The sequence below is a fragment of the Nyctereutes procyonoides genome, unplaced genomic scaffold, assembly GCF_905146905.1.
Source record: "Nyctereutes procyonoides isolate TBG_1078 unplaced genomic scaffold, NYPRO_anot_genome, whole genome shotgun sequence".
NCBI classification, from domain to species: Eukaryota; Metazoa; Chordata; class Mammalia; order Carnivora; family Canidae; genus Nyctereutes; species Nyctereutes procyonoides.
Window position 1 is genome coordinate 38,774,592 of NW_026575043.1, and position 21,007 is coordinate 38,795,598.

Consider the following 21,007-nt stretch of genomic DNA (forward strand, 5'->3'; position numbering starts at 1 on the left):
GTGCTGGGAAAATTGGACATCCACATGCAGAAGAATGAAACTAGACCACTCTCTTGCACCATACACAAAGATAAACTCAAAATGGATGAAAGATCTAAATGTGAGACAAGATTCCATCAAAATCCTAGAGGAGAACACAGGCAACACCCTTTATGAACTCGGCCACAGTAACTTCTTGCAAGATACATCCATGAAGGCAAAAGAAACAAAAGCAAAAATTGTGTATCCAATTTAGATCGTATCTCAGTTACAGCATTTTTAATTTCCTCTGGATTCGATATCAGTTTGAAACTACAAGATCCTCTAGTGTCTTTTATTCTTTGTTCAAGCCCAGCCAGTAATTTTGTAATTATTAACCTAAATTCCAACTTTGATATCTTACTTATCAATGACATCTGTGGCAGAGAGCATTACCTCTGGTTTTTAATTTTGTTGAATTCCTCCTTCAAGTCATTTTTTCCGGAGAAGAATGGATGAACAAGTGAGCAGTATAAAAATATCAACCACGACCCAAGTGAAATACACATTAGACAAATACCAAGAGATCAGAACCCAGCAAAGAAAAACACAGAAGAAGGGAAAGAAAGTCAGGGAAAGAGAGAATATAATCTCACCGGGTAGATAAAACAGGGTGACCAACTTGGTCCTGAGTGAGTTTTGGTCTGTGTGTTAGAAGACAGTAAAACCCAGATTGTAACAAAATCAACACATAGACACATACACACACACACACATTTTGTATGTATACAAAATATAAATGTATATATATGTAATATTAAATAGAGTGAAAGGAAGCTAAGAATGAATAACATATCTATAAAATGTAAATGTAAAAATAGTGAAAGGGAATAAAGGGGAAAGGAGAAAAAATGAATGGGAAATATCAGAAAGTGGATAGTACATTAGAGACTCCTAACTCTGTGAAATGAACTAGGGGTGGTGGATGGGGAGGTGGGCAGGAAGTGGCAGTGACTGGGTGATGGGCACTGAGGGAGGCACTTGATGGAATGAGCACTGGATATTATTCTATATGTTGGCAAATTGAACACCAATTAAAAAATAAATTTATAAAATAAATAAAATGTAAATGTAAAAAAAATCAAAGTTAAAAAGACTTAAAAATGAAGACTTGATTACAACACGTTGAAAAAGAAAAAAAAGAAATGGAAAATTTTAAACTGAAAGATAAATGAATAATGAGGAAGGATTCAAAATCTATATATTATTTTCTCCACGTGCTGGTGTTTTACACTCCTGTGTGGCCTATAGATTTGCTGTTTACCTGTTCTTCCAACTGGTCTTCTTGAGGAGGGATCTGCTGTGCTGATTCCCAGGTGTATTTGCCTGAGAGGAGCTGCCCTGCTCCTTGCCAGAGGCAGACACGGCATAAGATGTTTTTGGTTCATCTCTGTAGCTTTTTTCCCCTGGAGGCTTTCAGAACCTCTTTAGAGAGTCTTAATGGAAATGGCCCAGCCTGGATCTCCTGCCCCAGAGGTAAGATATGGTCCTTCCCTGTCTTCAGTAAACCCTCAGCATAAATGGTCTTCAATTGTGGATGTGCCAAACTCTGCAGACTCCTGCCCTTCATGCCCCCACAATCCTCCCAGTGGAAGGGGGAGGGTCATCCTTTTGAGCAATTTGCAGGGCCCTGGCACAGAGGGCAGTGCCCTGATCATGCTTATGCCCACTCCAACCCTCCTGGGGTAAGGGGAGGGTCGCCACTTTCCTATGTTTTGCAGGGCTCTGGCACTGAGAGCTGTCCTTGGTCATGCATGCAGCCACTCTGCCTCTCCTAGGGAAAGGCAGAGGGTCCCCACATTCCTATCCTTTGCAGGATCCCCCCGCCAGAGAGAGGCCACCCATTTGGACACAGCTCAAGGTTTATGGTGAACCAAGCTGAGAACAGCCTTCTGGGCTTGCTGAACATGATCAGGTTCCCTGTTCCAATGCCTGAGAACTATATCAGCTCAGGCATTCTCATTCTTCCTGTGACTTTGGAAATCCCGAGACCATACTGTCTCATCTAGAACTCTACGCCATTTCACCGCCTGAGCACCTTTTAGGTCAGGGTGACTTTACCGCAGTAGATTTTGAAGGTTTTCCATTTTGCCCTCTGGGCTATATCGCTTTCTGGCAGCTGGTTTTTGGAGGCTCCCTACCCCACCCCACCTTTTATCTTCCTATATATCCCCTCAGAATCACTTCTTTCCATGTCTTATCTTGTAAAAAATCAGCTTCTTTTCTACTTGTAGTGTTCCTGATTCTATTTTATTATATCTCAGGTTGAATTTCTGGGTAATTAGAGTGTTTTGAGAATTATCTGGCTAAACTTATGGGACTGGATGAAACGAGGTCCCCCACTCTTCCACCATCTTGCCTCTTCTCCTCTCCGACAACACTTTACAAAGAGATCATTTGGTCAAGGAGTGGAAACTGCAAGGGGACCTCCAATGCTGGGGGAAGAGCAGGTTTTTGTCTCACTTCCTCATAGACCTGGAGCACTCTGTTAGCTTTGAGACTGTTGTCCCAGGCTGAGCAGTAATAATCAGCTTCATCCTCAGCCTGAAGACTAGTGATGGTCAGGGAGCCAGAATTGCCAGACCTGGAGCCAGAGAATCTATCGGGGACACCCGAGGGTCGACCACTAGTACTATATATGATGGTTTTAAGGGCCTTTCCTGGGAGCTGTTGGTACCAGTACACAGAATAGCCATCACCAATGTTGGTGCTGCTTCCAGTGCAGGAAACGGTGACCCTCTGTCCCAGGGACCCAGACACTGAGGGCGGCTGAGTCAGCGCAGACTGGGCCCAGGAACCTACAAATGGGAAAAATACAGAGAAGGTGATTCTGGGGTCTTGAGTCAAGAATAAGCAGCTAGTCCTGTAAGTCCCCCCATGACCACTTCCCCTCTCCCTGTGTCCAGTCACCTGTGCAGTGGGCGAGGAGGGTGAGGAGCAGAGGGGACCAGGCCATGGTGGAGGTCATCTTTAATCCTGCTTCTGTGGTCCCACAGCTGAGCAGAGCCTTCCCTCATCTCTCCCTTACCCTCTTCATCCTCTGAAAGAGGGAGGGGCCATCCATGCAAATGAGACCCCAGATCTCTAACAACTCAGGGCCCTGGGTCAGGTCCCTTTACATGAGGAATTTGGATAGAAGCAGGTAGTAGTTTCCATCAACCTTGACCATCAGGGAAAGACCATGACTGCCCCCTACTGTGCAGACATGGTGAACTGAGCTCATCAGACATGTCTCCTGCCTTCTCATTGCTCTGTCCCCTCAACCCTGCACTAGGGCCAAGCAAGGTATCCCTATATGCTGCCTTCCATTACTTCAGGGCTCACTTTATGCTCTACTAAGAGCTCCCAGGGTGTGTATGTCCTTGTACCCCTTGGTTTGCTAATGGTTCAGGACTGACATGGTGTTTCTTATACAAATTCCTCTTAGATCAGAGTCACATCCAGAGCACTGGCAGGTTCCAATGAACATATGATCTCTTTTGTGCAGGATACAGGGACTTTCCTCCTATTTACCATCTCCCTGATTTCCAGAGCTCTACTTCTTCTGAAGTTCCCGCAACACTGAGAAGATGGGGAGCTCTTCACCCCAACTTGTAGTTAGAAGGTCTCATGTGGATTTTCTGGAGGGTTAAACATTGAAAGTCTGTCATATGACAGTCTTGTCACTCTTTCCCATCTGCTGACAACAACAGTTCCCTACACCTTGTGGGTTGTTACTGCCTTCTAGAATGTGTTCTCCCAGCACACAGAAACAAGTCTGCAGGAGACCTGCCACATGAGGCTGTGTGTTGCACTGACCTCAGAGCACAAAAGGCAAACCTGCTGGAAAGTTCTAGGAAGAAAAGAGGGAAAGCTATAGTCACTCTAACAGAGAACTATTGACAGAGATTATGTTTTACTCACCACTGAGCCAACCTCGTACATATAATGAATGTGTGCTATATAACATAATTTCATTCACTAAGATTGATTTAAACTCAATGACAATGCCCTTGTGATGATGCAGATACAATCAGAAGTGTACTTTCCCCAGATCTGCTTATTGCAGAGAGAGTAAGGGTGGAAATCATGGTGAACAATATAGATGGAAAGTACTGAAACATGAATGTCTTTTGATCTTAGTAGAACAGGGATTTATATACTTTTTCTAAAGTTACTTATTTTTTTTTAGTTACTTAATTATACGATGTCTCTGCTCTCCAGGTAGGAAAGGCCAATATGATGCTCAGTGAAACCCCTTGAGGGGCCTGTTTAGATGAACTCAGAACCATCCTACTGACAAAATTACCAAACACAGCCAGAGCTTTTAGGACAAAGGGATTTAGGAGCAGATCACTCTCTGGGGTGGGTACAGATCAAGTCTCTGCAACTTATGTCCAGCATGTTCAGGATAGAACAGTTATTCATTCAGCTACCCATGACTACAGGCATGAATTCCTCCTACCCAAGGCCCCCTGTATCCAGAAGATTCTGTCAATGGTTTCACATATGAGTGATGGAGAGGTGGAGATAAGGAGGGTTGTGTTCCTGAGGTCATAATCCTGTGGCCCTGAGTCGTGACAAAAGACTTTCCATCAGATGCAACCAGGCTACAGGTGTCCCTGGGGTGACCGAGGGAGTGACAACCCAGCCCTGAGGGTACAGGGAGGGTGAGTCCCACATCCCCATGGGCCTTGAACTCCAGGGGAGCAGCACTGAGGCTGCAGTCCCAGACTCAATGTACTGATCAGCCTCAGGTGCTGACTGGAACCCAGAGATGGTGGGGGCTGAGCTGCCCACAGGGACAGAGACTCCCCTTGGGATCCCTGAGCATCAGCCTCATCCCAGAAGAGCAGGTACTTAGGGCACATCCTGACTTCTCTGGTGACAGGACCTGAGTCACACTAAATGTCAACAGTGTTCCCTGCAGATGAAAATTGTACTTCCTCGACATTGTGACTCTGAGGAAGGCAGGGTGAGCACAGGTTGTGACTTCTGGAAGGATACAGTAGCCCAGAAATTTGAGTTCAGAAAGCTAGTCACTCAGAGAGGAATGAGGGGGTTTTGTGTGTGTGTGTGTGTGTGTGTGTGTGTGTGTTACCAAAATGAGGCTCAGAGGTCTCCTATCCCTCATATGGCATTTAAACTCCCTGAGGGATTTCTTTGTGATAATTATCTTTAAGAACCCCCTCCAAGGGGGTCCCTGGGTGGCGCAGCGGTTTAGCGCCTGCCTTTGTCCCAGGGCGCGATCCTGGAGACCCGGGATCGAGTCCCACGTCGGGCTCCCGGTGCATGGAACCTGCTTCTCCCTCTGCCTGTGTCTCTGCCTCTCTCTCTCTCTCTCTCTCTGACTATCAAAAATAAATTTAAAAAAATCATAAACATTAACAAAATAACAATTTATGACAGAACATAAAGACTCTTAACTCTGGGAAATGAACTAGGGGTGGTGGAAGGGGAGGAGGGCGGGGGGTGGGGGTGAATGGGTGACGGGCACTGAGGGGGACACTTGACGGGATGAGCACTGGGTGTTATTCTGTATGTTGGTAAATTGAACACCAATAAAAATTAATTTATTAAAAAAAATAAATGATCATTAATTCATCCAAAAAAAAAAAGAACCCTCTCCAAGGTTCTGGATCTGAATTTAGTGGCAAACATTTCAAAAGTTTTTAATGGGAAAAGATTTATGTAGGCTGCAAGGACCCATTAGAGAGCAAACCTGTGAACAATTCACTGAATCAAGTGTCCAGATCTTGATGAGTGGCAAAAAATCTATTAGTTTTTTTTTAATCTCTGCAGACTCAAAACCTACAGCAGAGGGGACCTCAAGTGTCAGCGAAGCACAGAGAATGGGTGAGCTCACCTTCCCCTTTTCTGCTCCCACATTCCACCCTGAAACAGAGTCCCATATGTCCCCAGCTATCTAACAGGGAGAGGGAAGACAATGCTGATGTTTTTTATGAAAAAACACCACAGCCCAGGACTTTAGGTACCACAGAAAAATGTTTCTGTTGTGGATCTACTGTCCAGAGTATTCCTAGGAATGAGAACCTGGAGCATAAGAAAAAATATTTCAGATCTTAAAATATGCAAGCTCTCCCTTGTGGATTCCTTCAGAAGTCCCCATGGATGGGGTATCAGTTAATTCTGAAGGGAGTAAAGATCAGTAGATTCCATGTTCAGATATCTATAGATTATATAAAGGCATCATTTTAAGGAAAATTCATTTATTTATTTATTTATTTATTTATTTATTTATTTTTAATAGTAAATTTATTTTTATTGGTGTTCAATTTGCTAACATACAGAATAACACCCAGTGCTCATCCCGTCAAGTGCCTCCCTCAGTGCACGCCACCCAGTCACCCCCACCCCCTACCCTCCTCCCCTTCCACCACCCCTAGTTCATTTCCCAGAGTTAGGAGTCTTAATAATATTATTCTCATACTGACGTAATTGAGTGGCAATTTTGGGAACAAAAATATGGAGCCTGGCTGTGAGAGCAGGAAGGAGAATGTGAGGGGTAACATGCAGCCCTATTTTCTGCTTATTCTCTATCCTAGAGATGGACCGTGAAGACTGGGAACTAGAGTATCATCATTTCCAGTTTCCTCTGAAATCCTGATGTGGAGACAAAGCTCAGACCTGAGGAGCCAGAGGGAGAGATGGAAGCCCAAGGGACAGGGGAGCAGAGGGGAGAAGAGAAGGGAGGGGTGGTGGTGTTGTCAGGGAGAGTCTGCAGGATCTGGTCCAAGTTCATGTGTAGCTGGTTCAAAGAGAGGAGACTGTGACTGTGACCAGGGTTATAGTCAAGGTATCAGCTGTGGGTGCATCTGTAGTGTGTCACAAGGTCACGAAAGAAGATGATGCAGCTAACGTTTGAATGAATACTTACTGGGTGCAGGTTCAGGTGTAGGTACAGCATTTATTCATAATCTTCTTGTCCAGACTGAGGGGCCACGTGCAATTGGGCTCTATGGGTTCACCTGTAAGAGTCTTCCTGCGATGTCTGATACTGTCTCACATTATAGATCTATCCCTTGTGTTTCTATTTCCCCTGTTCAAGGACAGATCTTCCTGCAGAAGATCCCTCCTGCATGTATCTCCAGGTAAGTTTCTCACTGAATAGATGCTCAAAGTCATCATCTGTGGCACCAGGGTTTTTTGTCTCACTTACTTGTTGTCTGAGACACTGTGAGTTGTGGTAGCAGCTCCCACTCCATTGATACAGAGAACACTAAGAGTCAGCCTCTTCCTTGGGATGGAGCCCAGAGAGGAGCAGGAGCCCTGTATTAGCTGAGGCATCTTTGGATCCAGAGAAGCAGCTGCTGACTCTAGAGTCTTGGTACCTATCCGAGTCTGTGTCATAGCACAGGAGATAGCGAGAGGCTCCCTGGCTTATGCTGGAGCCACCATGTATGGTCCCTCCTGACACTGAAGCCACTGCTTAGGGTACACCTGAGTCTAGCTGATGACCCTGGGAATGCAGAGAGGGATAGCGGCTGGTTCAGCACAAGTTAGGACAGGGAAACTGGAAATACAGACACTAATGAATGACTGGGGAGGCATGAGGGACCTATGTAAGGCTGGAAGGTTGCCCTGCCTCCACAAATCCTGTCCCTACTTGTGTGGTGAGAGAGGAGCTTGAGGAAGACAGGAGTCCAGGTCATGGGACACAGCTCCTGGTCCCCACAGCGACCTGGGCTGCCCGAGGCCTCCTTTTCTCTTCCAGTCTATCACAAGACTGTGCTGTCTATGAAAATGGACTCCATCCTGTGACTGCCTAGGCCTCCCTGAGCCTGATACTGGAGCTCAGCTCACACCACACACTGAGAAAGAGGAGGGCAGCTTCACCCCCAGGGAGAGCCCTGGGAGGACACACCTGCTGAGACCATACACAGGCCCTGACCCCAGGGCAACAACCAAGCAGCCAGGTGCTGGAGCCTCAGCTCTGGGCTCACACAGGTGCCTCAGACGCGTGCCCACAGTGCCCCCTCCTGGTCACAGGGTGAACATGTCACTCTGGCCCAAAGCCCTGAGAGCCCAGCTGGTTTCTTCAGCCATCAGGTCCCTGTCTCTATTCACATGTCCATGATTTCATTTCTAGATGTGGAGATTCCAGTACACTCCACATTATTATTTTACTATCTCCTGAGAAGTCTCCTCAAGTTTTGGAGGTGCCTTAATGTTCGTCACTGATAATTTACTATTTTTCTCCCCAGAAAAGATAATGCAAACTTCATATATCTTTATCGGTAAGTGATATTGCTATTAATTCATTTTAGCATCCCATATATCAAGGATTAAAATAAGAATTTCCTACTCTCAGGTAAGTTGAATTGTGTTTCAATCTCCCATTTAGTTATAAAAATGATATCATGACAGAGGATAATGTTCGTTATTTTGAAGAATTCTACTATCAAAGCATGTAATACTGTTGAAAAAATAAAGACCAAAGCAGGGAGCATACATTCTCAGACAATCATTTATTGCCTTCAGTCATCTACTTTCCCATGTGTAGAACCTTCTCCTGTATGAACCCAGATGTCATACATCATCATTTCTCAATAGATTTGCTGTTATGGGGTCTTTTGAGGGACAGTATGTTGCAGGCATGAATATCAGAAATTCTTGAACATAGATGGGTTTCCCAAAATTCAACATTTTGTAAAAAAATGACAATCTTACTGGTACTTAGGTGAAATGTTAGCAAATGTTCATACAGGTGACCTATATTCTGCAGTTTTTTTGCTCATAGGTGTTATCTTCTGTGCTCAGAATGTTTTCCATGATCAAGCTTCTTCCTCCTTTTCTCTGTACTCAGTACCTGGAGGCTAATCAGGTCCTTTCTTTCTATTTTCTCATGAATCCATGGAACCCATGGAATCCAGTCCATGGTACTGTGTCGCCTTCCCCAAAGATGGGGTCTGTGATTTTCTCTCGTCCTCCAACCTAATATCAAGTAACTAGTTCACACTTCCTCTTGGATTAACTTAAAACACCAACCATAAAGAGGCCTGAAAGTAGAAATTATGACATTTGTCTCATATCTAGTCTTCTTCATAGGATTGCTATTAAGTTAAATTTGAATTCATATATCCACTCAATAGACTGCTCTGAACTTATTTTTGGTGTTATGATGGGTATTGAGTTTGTAGATACAGTAATAACAAAAAGCAAACAGAAAACAAGTGTAGAACACAGAGTGAAGAGAGTCATAGGGAAATGTCCTCACATGGCCGATGACCTCAAACCAGTGACCTCCCTGGGAATCTGGAGCCCATTGCTGACTGCTAAGACCCTTCACCTCCCATAGGACATCAACACGGACCTTCTCCATATCCTGTCCACAGCTTGCATTGCTCTTCACAACTCCTTACCCCTTTCCAGGTGCTGGAATGCAAGTACCCAGCCCTGCTCCCCCAGAGTTGGTTCCCTACCCTGTTAGGAGCTTCCCAGTTGTGATCTGAAACCTGTCTTTATTCTCACTCTTAGGTGATGCCCCTAGATGGACTGGTACTAGGGTATCCTGAAAAGAATAAGCAGAGTCATAGGCTAAACTGAGCTGCTGCCGTGTCCTCCACTTTGCTGATGAAAAAAAAAATGTTACTCTTCCCCACGCGCGTGAAACAAATGTGACCTCAGAGAGTATCATCCCAGGCTGAGCAGTAATAAAGAGCCTTGTCCTTGGACTGCTGTGCAGTGATGGCCAGGGAGCCTGAGGTGCCAGACTTGGAGCCTGAAAATGGATCTGGGTTACCTGAGAGGCAATTACTATTACCATAGATGAGGCATTCTGGGGCCATGCCTGGGAGTTGTTGATTTCAATGTGCAGAATTACCTCCAATGTTGGATCTGCTTCCAGTGCAGGAGATCATGACCCTCTGGCCCATGGCCCCAGACACTGAGAGTGGCTGAGTCAGCACAGACTGAGTCCAGGACCCTGCAAGAGGAGAGACACAGAGACGGTGATTCTGGAGACAAGAAGAGGAACAGGACCCCATGTGTCCTCCAAGGGCCCCTTCCCCTATCCCAGAATCCAGCCACCTGTGCAGTGAGTAAGGAGGAAGAAGAGGAGAGGGGACTAGACCATGGTGAAGGTCATCACTGACCCTGCCTTCTGTGGTCCCACAGCTGAGCAAACTCCCCTCATGTCTCCCTTTCCCTCTTCAATCCTTGAGAGAGGGAGTGACAGTGAGTGAGAGAGCCAGAGAGAGAGAGAGAGAGAGAGAGAGAGAATGAGAATGAAATATGCCCATGTACTCTCAGGAAGCCTTTCCTTTAGAGGCCAAGCATGAGGACAAGTGTCCACTATTATTCTTATGTCCTCTCCACTCTCTGAGTGTTTTCACCATGCAAACCCATCATGGGGCCTGGCTCTCTGTAAGACCCTCCTGTGTTCTGAAGCTTGAAGGTAAAGAAGTCCAGTGTCTGGAAGGCCATATCTCTTGGACGAGGATAACATTTTTACATGGAAGGAGACAGTTTGCTGCAGATTGGCTCCCATAGTGATTGTACTGAATCAGACATCAAGTCCTGAGGAGTGTGAAGCATCCATTTATTTTCATCTGTGCAGACATGTGTCCTATACGTGTGGGGTCTTCAGGTCTCAAAAGCACAAGACAGAGTTTCACCACACAGCCCCATTCTTCAAGCTGCCCCTCATTAAAAGCATCCCCACTGTGCCTCCAGGGTTCCCTGATGCCTGCCTTACGGTGACCACAAGAGAGTGTCTACTCTTCATTTGCAAAAGCCAAATGTATGAGAAATCACTGATTAGAACAAATCTGTGAGTGGCTCATTTGTTTGCTTTGAAAAAGAAAATCCACACAATTGTTGACCAGAGACAATGGATGTGAAATATCCCATGTAAGTAGTAAAGGAAATACAATAAGAAGGAAACACTAAGGTTTATTGCTTTAAAAATATTTATTCAGACCCTAGGGCATGAGTATCTGGGCTCTATTCTTTCCCCTAGATGTGCTCCCTGTGAGACACCTGTGCTGCCTCAGGCAATAGCAGAATCTGTGTGTCACTCCTCTCTCCTTAAAGACAGGTGTCCCCACACAGGACTCTCCCCTACAGGAGCCTCCACAGAGGCTTCTCAATAAAACAGACTCTGTGACAAGAATCATTGTTGGAGGGGTTTTTGTCTCACTTCCTCATCAGCTGAGACACTGTGGGTAAGTGTAGCTGCTCCCACTGCCATGACCCGTAGCACAGTAGTAGTCAGCCTCGTCCTCAGGCTGCAGCCCGGAGATGAGCAGGAGCCCTGCATTGGCCGAGGTGTCCTTGGAGCCAGAGAAGCGGTTGGGGACCCCAGGGCCCTGGTACTTATTTGAGTTTGAGTAGAACCACAGGAGAAACCTGGGAGGGCTCCCTGGCTTCTGCTGGAACCAGTTTATGTAGTAGCTGCCAACACTGAATCCACTGCTCAGGGTGCAGGTGAGTCTGGCTGTTGATCCCAGGGATGCAGAGAAGGAGGGCGGCTGGGTCAGCACAGGCTGGGACAGGGAACCTGCAGACAGAGACACTCATGTGTGATAGAGTAGGACCATGGTAAAGCTTCTCAGGACCCAAGCCACGGGGACAGATACAGGGCTTCCCTGCATTTAACTCTACCTGTGCAATGAGAGAGGACCACGAGGAGGACAGGAATCCAGGCCATGATGACAGAGCTGCTTGGTCCCCACAGTGGGCTGGGCTGACCCAGGCCTCCTTTTCTCCTCCGCCCTCTGCCACAGGAGGGGCTGTACATGCAAATACAATCTACGCAGTGCCTGCCAGGCCACTCGGTGAGCCCTGGTGCTTGGGTTCAGCTCACACCACACACACAGGAGGATAGGGTTGGCTTCAGCCCTGAGGAGAGCCCGGGGAGGAAGCACCTGCTGAGGCCGCACACAGGTCCCTGCTCACAGGACTCTGCCAAGCCTCAGAGGACACAGCTGCTGAGTCCCCATCATGAACACAGGACCCATCCCTGATACAAAGGCTCCTTTGAGTGAATGGTCCTCATTGAACAGCTCTGTATGGACCATGCACAGTCCCACAGCAGCACCTGCAGGTAATCTGCAGAAAAATGAAAATGAAAAAAAAATCAAATTGAGAACTTCTATAGAAAATATGTATAAATTAATTTAACATTTTTTCCAAATCTACTCCACTGAAAAGATATGAATCACATGCTTTACTAGATACAAAGTTGTCTCTAGCACAAATTCAAAAAAGTAGAATAATTTTATTAGAAAAGATTGAAAATGCTAATTATTTATTTATTTATTATTTGTTTGGATGTCTCAACTTTATTTTTTTCCAACATTAAGCATAACACCCAGTGCTCATCCCACCAAGTACCCCCTCAGTGCCCATCACCCAGTCACCCCAAGCCCCCGCCCACCTCCCCTTCCATTACCCCTTGTTCATTTCCCAGAGTTAGTGGTCTCTCATGCTTTGTCTGTCACCCTCACTGATTTTGAAAATGCTATTTTAAAACCTCTCCACAGATTGGCATAAGATGCAGACATTTTCACAAGGCATATCTAACAAACACTTGGAGATCTGGTGGTTCCAATGGTTTTGGTTCATATATTTTCTATAACATCTAGTTTATGTGCTGCCAAAGTGAGCCCTCGTAAAACATTTAAAGGAATACAGCGTTCTAGGTTCTTAGGTGGATCAGTGACATTCTCATAACCGGAATGCTGTTTAACTGGAACCCTCTGATTTGTTTCCAAAGTCAGTGTCTGTCAACTGTACCCCTAGATCTCCAACTGTCTTTTATTCCAGACACTGCACTCAGTACCTGGAAGGACAGAAGGGACACACCTACTGAGATGCTGCCTATGTGCATGTGGGGTGTGCTCCTTATATCTCCAGAAAGTTCCATGGGGGAGGAGGTGCTATACTCAGGGAAGCCCGTGCTGGCTGACTGGCTGTCTACTCTCCCTGCCCAGGGCTCTCACAGATGGAAGGAAACAGAGGAGGAGGAGAGAAGCTGAACCAGGGGTCGAGGAGGCCTGAGTGATGACCCCTAGGTCCTGGCAGGTCAGCGTCTTCTAGAAAGCACACTGATACCTGTATCCCCTGAAGGCACTGGGTGCTATCACTGCTGGCAGAGGCCACCTAGGATTGCCCCGGCTTGTCCCACTTGCCTCTGACCCCAAACACTCCCTTCGTCTCTGATATTCCTGGCACCCAGTGAGATCACCTGGGTTTGCTAACCCTCTTTAAAGAGCTGAACCTGATGTCAGAGAAGGACACAGGTAGCTGGGAATTTTGACAAAGGGGGTGTTGGGCTAAGGGAGGCCCCTCTCACTACAGTGGGGCAGCAGAGACCTTGTGTACCAGCTCACCAGCTGAGCAGTCACAGAACTTTATTAGATCATTGATTATAACTCGGGAAATGGAGACTATTTCCCCGTGTAGACTTCCACAGAGCCCAGAGGCCAACACTGAATAGACTAACATCTCAATGATCTCCTCTGTGGTATCTGCGGAGCCATGTGGGACCAGAGGCTTCTGGGCCCGGTTCCAGTGCTGCCTCCACGTCCTTCACATTTACACATGTCTGGAATCAGTCTCTGCCTGTCCTCCTCACCCGCATCCTTGAGAGACCCTGAGCTCCTGGCTGTGTGGACATGGCTAGGAAGATCGTGAGTCACTGGAATGTCTCAGTTTTAAACCTGAATGGGATCAGAGGAGAGGAACATCCTTGGATCCATATTGCCATGGAGGGGCCTCAGACCTTCAGGTACTGGAGACATGGTGACAACAATCTCAGAGGTTTAAGGATCTGCTGAGGGGGCCCCAGAGGGTGCTTTATGACTCAGACCATCCTGGAGACACAGCGCTGTGTGGCCATTGAAGTCTCTGTCATTTGTGAGAAAATAGCCACCAGCCTCACCCTCAGACTGGAGCCACAGATGGTCTGTGAAGGCACACATCTCTGACTTGGAGGCAGAAGGTCAGTCTGGATTCCCTGCAGAGATGGTACTTCCAAAAGTCAGCATTTTGGGGACAGCAGCACTACGAGCTGGAACTGAGACGTGATTAGATCCCGTGTCACCATGGCACCTAGAGTAGATGATGGTGACCTCCTGGTCCAGAGTCTCCAAATCTGATAATGGCTGAAATGCCAAAGACCATGCCCAGGACCTTGAAATAAGGACAAAGAGTCAGAGTGATGGAGTTAGTGTCTTACCAACACCCCAAGCTGAGGACCAAGGTGAAAGAAATTTCCAAGTGGCCACCTAAGGACCCTCTACTGATGCCAGAGCCCAGTGTTCTGTGTGGTGAGGGAGAAGGGTGAGTAGAAAAGGGGTGCCTGTCACAGTAGAGATGACCAGAGAGCTCTCTCCCTGCCCCCCAGCTGCTACAGAGATGCCCAAAGTTATCTGGCCCTTTCCCTGAGTTGGATGGGAGCTAGACCTCCATTCAGATTGCCCCCCATCCCTCCTGACCGCCCCACCCTCTCTATCAACCAGATTGAATCCCCTCTGCCTTGGAGTTTGCATTCCCAGGACCTGGGGCTGGTGACTTGAAGGCCTTGGGGGGAAGGAGGCCTCCCTGAGCAGAGGGCACCAGCCCAGCCCCTAGGTATTGGGGCCACAGGTCCAGGCTCACCCTTGTGGCTCAGACTTGTGCCCACAGCACCCCTAGTAGTTGCGGTGCACATTGCACCACATGGGAAAGGCAGTGTCCGCACCTGCCTGGGGGAGGGACAGGTTCTCCTTGACAAGTGTCATTACCACCGCCCCCTCCTCACACATGGGATGGATTCCTCACCCTGGAGCCCCTCACTAGGCTGCAACCTCCTCACCACCACACACCCCGCAATTCCTAGAGTCGCATCTTGGAGGGGGGTGCCATGAGACATAGCCCCTGAGGGAGGATATGTCCTGCTGTCAGTACCCCAGGATGGAGCCCTGGTAAAGCCATATCCCATTCTTTGGGAAGGCTGGGGAGATCCTCCTCTCTCTGACCTCACTGAGGTGCAATCCATCCCCTAGCCCCATCCCTTTATTCCTCTCCTGTCCATCCCCAGTGGGGAGCCAAGTGTCCATCAACAAGGACCATGAAGAAAGGTGTGAGAAGAGGCTGCTCCATAGCATCAGAAATACCCAGATTAGCTCATTATGTCCCACCTTTCAGCACAGCTGTCCCAGCAGGACCTGGGGCTGGAGCCCTGACCTGAGGGGTGGCGTCTTCTCAAAGGGTACAGGGGTCAGGATGAAAGGGGGCACCAGTGGGAGGGGAGACTGAAGAGAGAAGAGGATGAGGGATAAGCCTCCTAGGACACCCTGAAAGTGGGCCTTGAGAGGCTGAGCAGGGCTGAGTGACAGGAAAACAGGCTTCACGCTGTCCTCGGTCCCCATGGGGACTGTTAGAAAATGACATGAATTCTCCATTAGATTGAACAATCCTTTGGTGCTGATCTGTTCTGAAGAGGTGTCATGGGAGAGGCCTGGGAATCTGCACAGTCACCCCAGACTGTCCCCAGCACCCACCTGCTCCAGAAATACCTACAGAAAATGTGTACGGTGTTCTGCTTTTCTCACCCTCACTCAATCGCTCTTTCATCTCCCTCTATCTCTCTCTTAACTTTCTCACACTCTCTCGATCTCTCTCTCTGCCTCTGATTCTTGATTTTAGCTCATATCATGATCTTAGAGTCATGAGTTCAAGCCCGAGTTGGGCTCTGCCCTCCACAGCAAGTCTTCTTCTCTCCTTCTTCCTCTCTCTCTGCCCCTCCCCCTGCTTACACTGCTGTCTCTCCCCTGAAATAAATGAACAAATCTAAAAAGAATGTGTGTGCTTGGGCGTTGACTTATTAATCAGAATATATGTCTAAGCATAAATTTTAAAAAGTATATAATTTATTGTATATTCAAAATTATACACATGTACACACACACACACACACACACACACACACTTTTTTTTTTCCTCTCCACATTCACCACAACAGAAACATACCTTGGAAACTTTGTGCTATGTCTTTCTGAAATTTCAGTGAAAAGTTATATTTTACATGCACAATGAGACAGAGTTTGCTCCTGAATCATAGAGAAAGTTTTCAGTAAGTGCAGAGACTTAGCTGAATTCAGCAAATAGGTGCCATATAGAGTTGATGAAAAGTAAATTTGCAGAACTTGATCATTTTTCAGAGAAAATAAAAGTTTTAAAATTGAATGTCCAATAATTGTATCTTTCATTGCATTGAAGTATTAACAAAAAAATACAGTGCATATATAAGGTGCAAAACGTGATGATCGGGATCACGTCCGGTGCAGTGACAGGTCCCAGGGACCTATGGACTCTTCTGTACAGGATGTCATGCGCATTCCTCTCAGGGGACACCCTGGTGAGCATGGCTCCCAGTCCCTGCGCACTCCTCACAGAACTGAGGGGACAGGGAGCCTCTCTGCAAGGATGAGAGGTCATGGGAAGAGCCCAGGTGTGCATCCCCAGTGGGTCGTGCTAGTAGAATCTTCACTGTCTGTCAATGTGACCCATATACTTGAGGACCACAGTCATTCCGGTAGCTTTTAATACTGTGACTCACTCCTAGGAATCTCTTCGGCAAGTGCAGGACACAGCTCTGCAGGGAGCAGTGACAAAGTGACATTCATGTAGTGTTTAACTCTGAATCTCTAGAGCAGTATCTTTTGAGATGAGTGTGATATGTGGTAGCTGTTAGAATGAACTTTCCAGAGGTGCCCGGGTGGCTTAATGGGTTAACCATGTGACTCTGGATTTCAGCTCATGTCACGATCTCAGGGTCTGGGGATTGAACCCCGCATCAAGCTCTGTTCTCTATTGTGAGTCTGCTTGAGAATTCTCTCACCTTTTCCTTCTGTCCCCTCCTTCTCAAAAATCAATCAATCAATCAATCTTAGGGCAGAAAGAGGAGCATGTGCACAGCTTCCTCTCCCCATTGAGCCCCTAGTCTCAAGTCTGGCACGTACTAAGGGTTTGGTGATGTCATGCATGCATATCATCAGGATGAATGACCATCCTGAGTCAGACACAGCTGGACTCAGTCCTAACTCTATCCTGACCCTTTGATATGGACGGAACTGTTTCCCCTCAGAATCCTATGTCGAAAGCATAACCACCATTATGATGATTAGAGATAAGGCATTGAATGATATAGTTATGGACAAATGACACCATAAAGGTGCTGCCCTAATAAGTAGGGGTGGTGTCTTTATAAGAAGAGATTGAGATGGCCAGACGTAAGCCACAGAGCAAAGGCCATGTGAGGACCCAGGGAGAATGGAGCCATTTGCAAGCCAAGGAGACCTCAGGGGAAGTCAAACCTGGCAATGCCTTCAACTTTGCTGTTCAGCCTCCAGAACTGTGAGAAAATAAGTATCTTTTTAGCCACCCAGTAAGTGGGACTATGGTATGGCAGCCCTAGGTGATGAGCACAGTCCTCAGGGACTCTGTCCCCAGGGCAACCTGCCCCAGTACCCAGGAATTTCACTAGTTTGCATACAATAGAGAACATGTGACTTCAGGGACACTTTTTGGGTACAGGATGAAGAGGACAGGACATAAACTATAGAGAAAGTTGCCTAGGCTAGGTTTCACAAGCCAGTGTTAAGTCAAACAGAAAGGGAAGGAGAAGTCATGGCAGAAGCTGGTTTCTGCACAAGGAAACTGCATCACTGTGAGGAGAGCAGGTTTGTGTCCATGTCCCCACAGGCCTGGAGCCCCATGTGAGCGTTGAGATTCCTGTCATAGGTTGAGCAGTAATAATAATCAGCCTCATCCTCAGCCTGGAGCCCAGTGATGGTCAGGGTGACTGAACTGCCAGACCTGGAGCCAGAGAATCGATCAGGGCCCCCGAGGGTCGGTTACTCTTCCCATGGTTCTAGGGGCTGCTCCTGGGAGTTGTTGTGCAGCTCACGTATTTCTGCTGATGTTGTTCTTGCTTCTAGTGCAAACTCCATGCAATGGGATGCAGGGACCTTCCATTCCCTGCTGCTCTGGCCGGTCCTGAGGCAGGGGGACATCAAACTTCCTATGTGCACCATCCATTCGGGAGTGTCCCCTCCTCAGACTTCAGTTCATCTGATCTCAGCTGCTCAGGTGGGTGGGGGACCAGACATCTCTCCTTGAGGGCCTGATTTCTCTTGATCTTACCCTTCTCAAGACATTGTCCCAGCCATTGTGCATCAGCCTCAGGTGGGGTTGGAGAACTAAAACCACCCAGTGATGGATCTGCTCAGTGTAGGGGTGGCCTTGATCCCCTGCTCTCCACCTCTCTTAAATCCAATCCCACTGCCTCATACCCTACCTCTAACAACTCTGGGTTCAGCGCATGGACTCTGTAAGTTCCCAACATTTTCCAGAGCTGTGAGGCCTGGGCTGGGCTTCTTACTAGCAAATGGTGTGGGGAGTTTCACCTGAGTGTCTTTCACCAGATGCTGAAGGGTCACAGCAGTCCCATCACTTACAGACCCTGCTCTTCCCGCACCAGCCTCTGTGTGCTCAGAGGCCTCCCACACTGGTCAATCAGAAGCCATCCCTGGAACAAGGCCGGTCAGGGAGGCAGAAGGGAAGACAGGGCAGGGTGAGGATGGGCTCTTACCCTTTGTCAACAGATAGCACGTGCTTCCTCTGAGTATATTCTGTGGTCAAAGCAAGACAACAGGTGATGGCAATGTGGACATGGTGAGAGATTGTGATCTGTCCCAGAAAGAACCCATAGTGAGAACTGGCTATGCAATCCGCACTCACTGTGTGCACAGAGAGCCCTGTCCGCATGCATGAAGGAAGAGCCTGTTCAGAACAGCACTGGATGAATCTGTGAAGAAAGCTCAGTGAACAACCCCCACCCCGAGATTGACCCCAACTCTCATTTTCAGAGTCAGGTTTAGAGGTCACTCCTACAACCAGCCTCCCTGCTGGGGCCAGTATACTACCCTCAGGAGGCTCTCTGCAGCAGGACTCAACACATCTCCAGGTGGGTCTCCCTGTGGACACTAGGGGCCCACAGCTAACACCACCATCTCCCTCACATTTCGATGCTGAGGGGTGTGAACTCTGCACATCACCTGCTCTCTCCCATGCTGACCACCTCAGGCTCATGGACCATCTGCCTTCAGGTTTTCCAGGTGCCTAACCATGGTGTTCTGATATGCTTCACTTCTGTGGGTGTCCCCTGAGCTCCTAGTGTAGCCCTCAGAGTGAGGGGTGCCACCCCATAGTGAACAGGGGGCAATCAGAGCATCCAGTAATGTCCTAAAAGATACATTATATCTGACCCAGTTCATCCCTGACCTTACCCCTCACCCTGACCCGAGTGGGGTCCCAGGTTAGGACCCAATCTGAGTACTCCGCATCTCTATTGCAGTCCTGCTGAGGAAATCTTGACCTCTCCCGGGAGACAGGAGATTTGCCACATGTGTCCACAGCACCACTGAGGACTCAGCTGACATGAGACAGAGACAGGTTGTGTCATGACAGGAACAGGACAGGAGATGGAGCTGATGCCCCCAGTGTCCCAAGGGTGGCTCTTGGTTCAGGATCTTCAGGTTCACATCAACGCAGAAGGAGTTGTGGAAAGGAGCCCAGGGAGGTGCAGGTGGATCAGGGGCCAGATATGTGTCTGCCTCTGATCTATCTCATGAGGAAACAGCCTAGTATATGAGGACAGAGAAAGAGAGCCCACTGTTGCACCATGCCTGTCACCAGTGCAGAAGGGGGAGCATGGAGAAATTTGGGGAGGAAAGGGGGTCAGGCTAAGGTGCAGCCACCATGAGCTCACCCCCTGAGATCTCCAGATCTTCTGGGAGCGCCCTCGGTCTCCCTCACTGCCACCCACATCCTTGAGGAAGGGGCTCCTCATGCACATTCACACCCCACCCCTGGAGAAGCCTGACCGTTCCAAGGCCAACAGGAGGGGGCTTTCAGGTGGACCTGTCTGAGGGTCTCTCTCTTTCTATCCTCCACACTTTGGAGGGGGAGCTATGTAGGACAATGCAGGGGAGGAAGCAGGTGGACATTATGACCTAATACCTATTCATTAGAGCACAGCTCTGAGTCTGCACAGGCAACTAGATGCCCTGAGAGACAACTAACTACCAGGGGGCTCAAATGCTCGAACCTTCCTATCAGTGAGAACAGTGCAGGAGGCGGTCACCACTGTGACCAGGCAGCGCTGAGCTCCCTGTCCCTCCACAGCTGGACCCAGACATCCCATCTGACTTGCCTGTGCAAACTAAAAAATGTGTCCAGTTCTGACTCTCTGGTAAGACATGTACAGGTGGGTGCCACGTGCACCAGAGAACACATTGGGTTCTTCATGCTTAAGGCCCAAGCAGTTTTTGTACAAGGTTAATCCATAAATAATGCTAGAAATTGGAACTTTTATCCATAGGTATAAGATATATGGTATCTTACATATACTTTATATGTGACATAAGGTATAAGAGGTGTGAATTATGCCATAAATGGAATAATTCTTGAATACTGCTAATTATTATTATATCTACAACAATAAACCCATGGGTCTTCCACCATGAAACACACTGCATGGAGTAACTCATTGGGAGAAACTCAATAGCAAACTAGTGTGTGTGCTGCTGTTTGCTTCCAGGAAGATGGTACATGAGTGGAAGCTTTAAACCACCCTCCTGCATGTGGACTTAGGTCCCCTGTAAGGTGAGAGCCAGGGCTGTGGCCACATGTCAACCCAGCCCTCTATTGGCGGTGAGGTGCCAGCTGGCCTGGAGCCTGGGAAGGAACCTCCAGTTCACAGCACCCTCAAGCATCTTCAGACATGTGTATGTGTGCACATGCAGACCTCATGGTGAACAAATCTGGGAGACTGGACATCAAAGCCACATCTTGCTCCGTGTGAAGCACAGAGCTCAGTGCGTCTCACAAGGGGCTCAGAGCAGGAATTACGAAGGAAAAATAATCGTTCTGGAGGAGGGGCAAGATGGCGGAAGAGCAGGGTCCCCAAATCACCTGTTCCCACCAAATTACCTAGATA

The 21,007-nt window shown here is 47.8% G+C and overlaps 1 gene segment (V, D, J or C); it reads right to left on the minus strand.

Annotated features, from left to right (window-relative positions):
• Window positions 1–11,165: 11,165 nt before the first annotated feature.
• On the minus strand, window positions 11,166–11,685 carry LOC129508298 (probable non-functional immunoglobulin lambda variable 5-48). The segment is given in 2 exon segments: window positions 11,166–11,518; window positions 11,623–11,685. Coding segments are annotated over 2 exon segments (399 nt in total).
• Window positions 11,686–21,007: the final 9,322 nt, after the last annotated feature.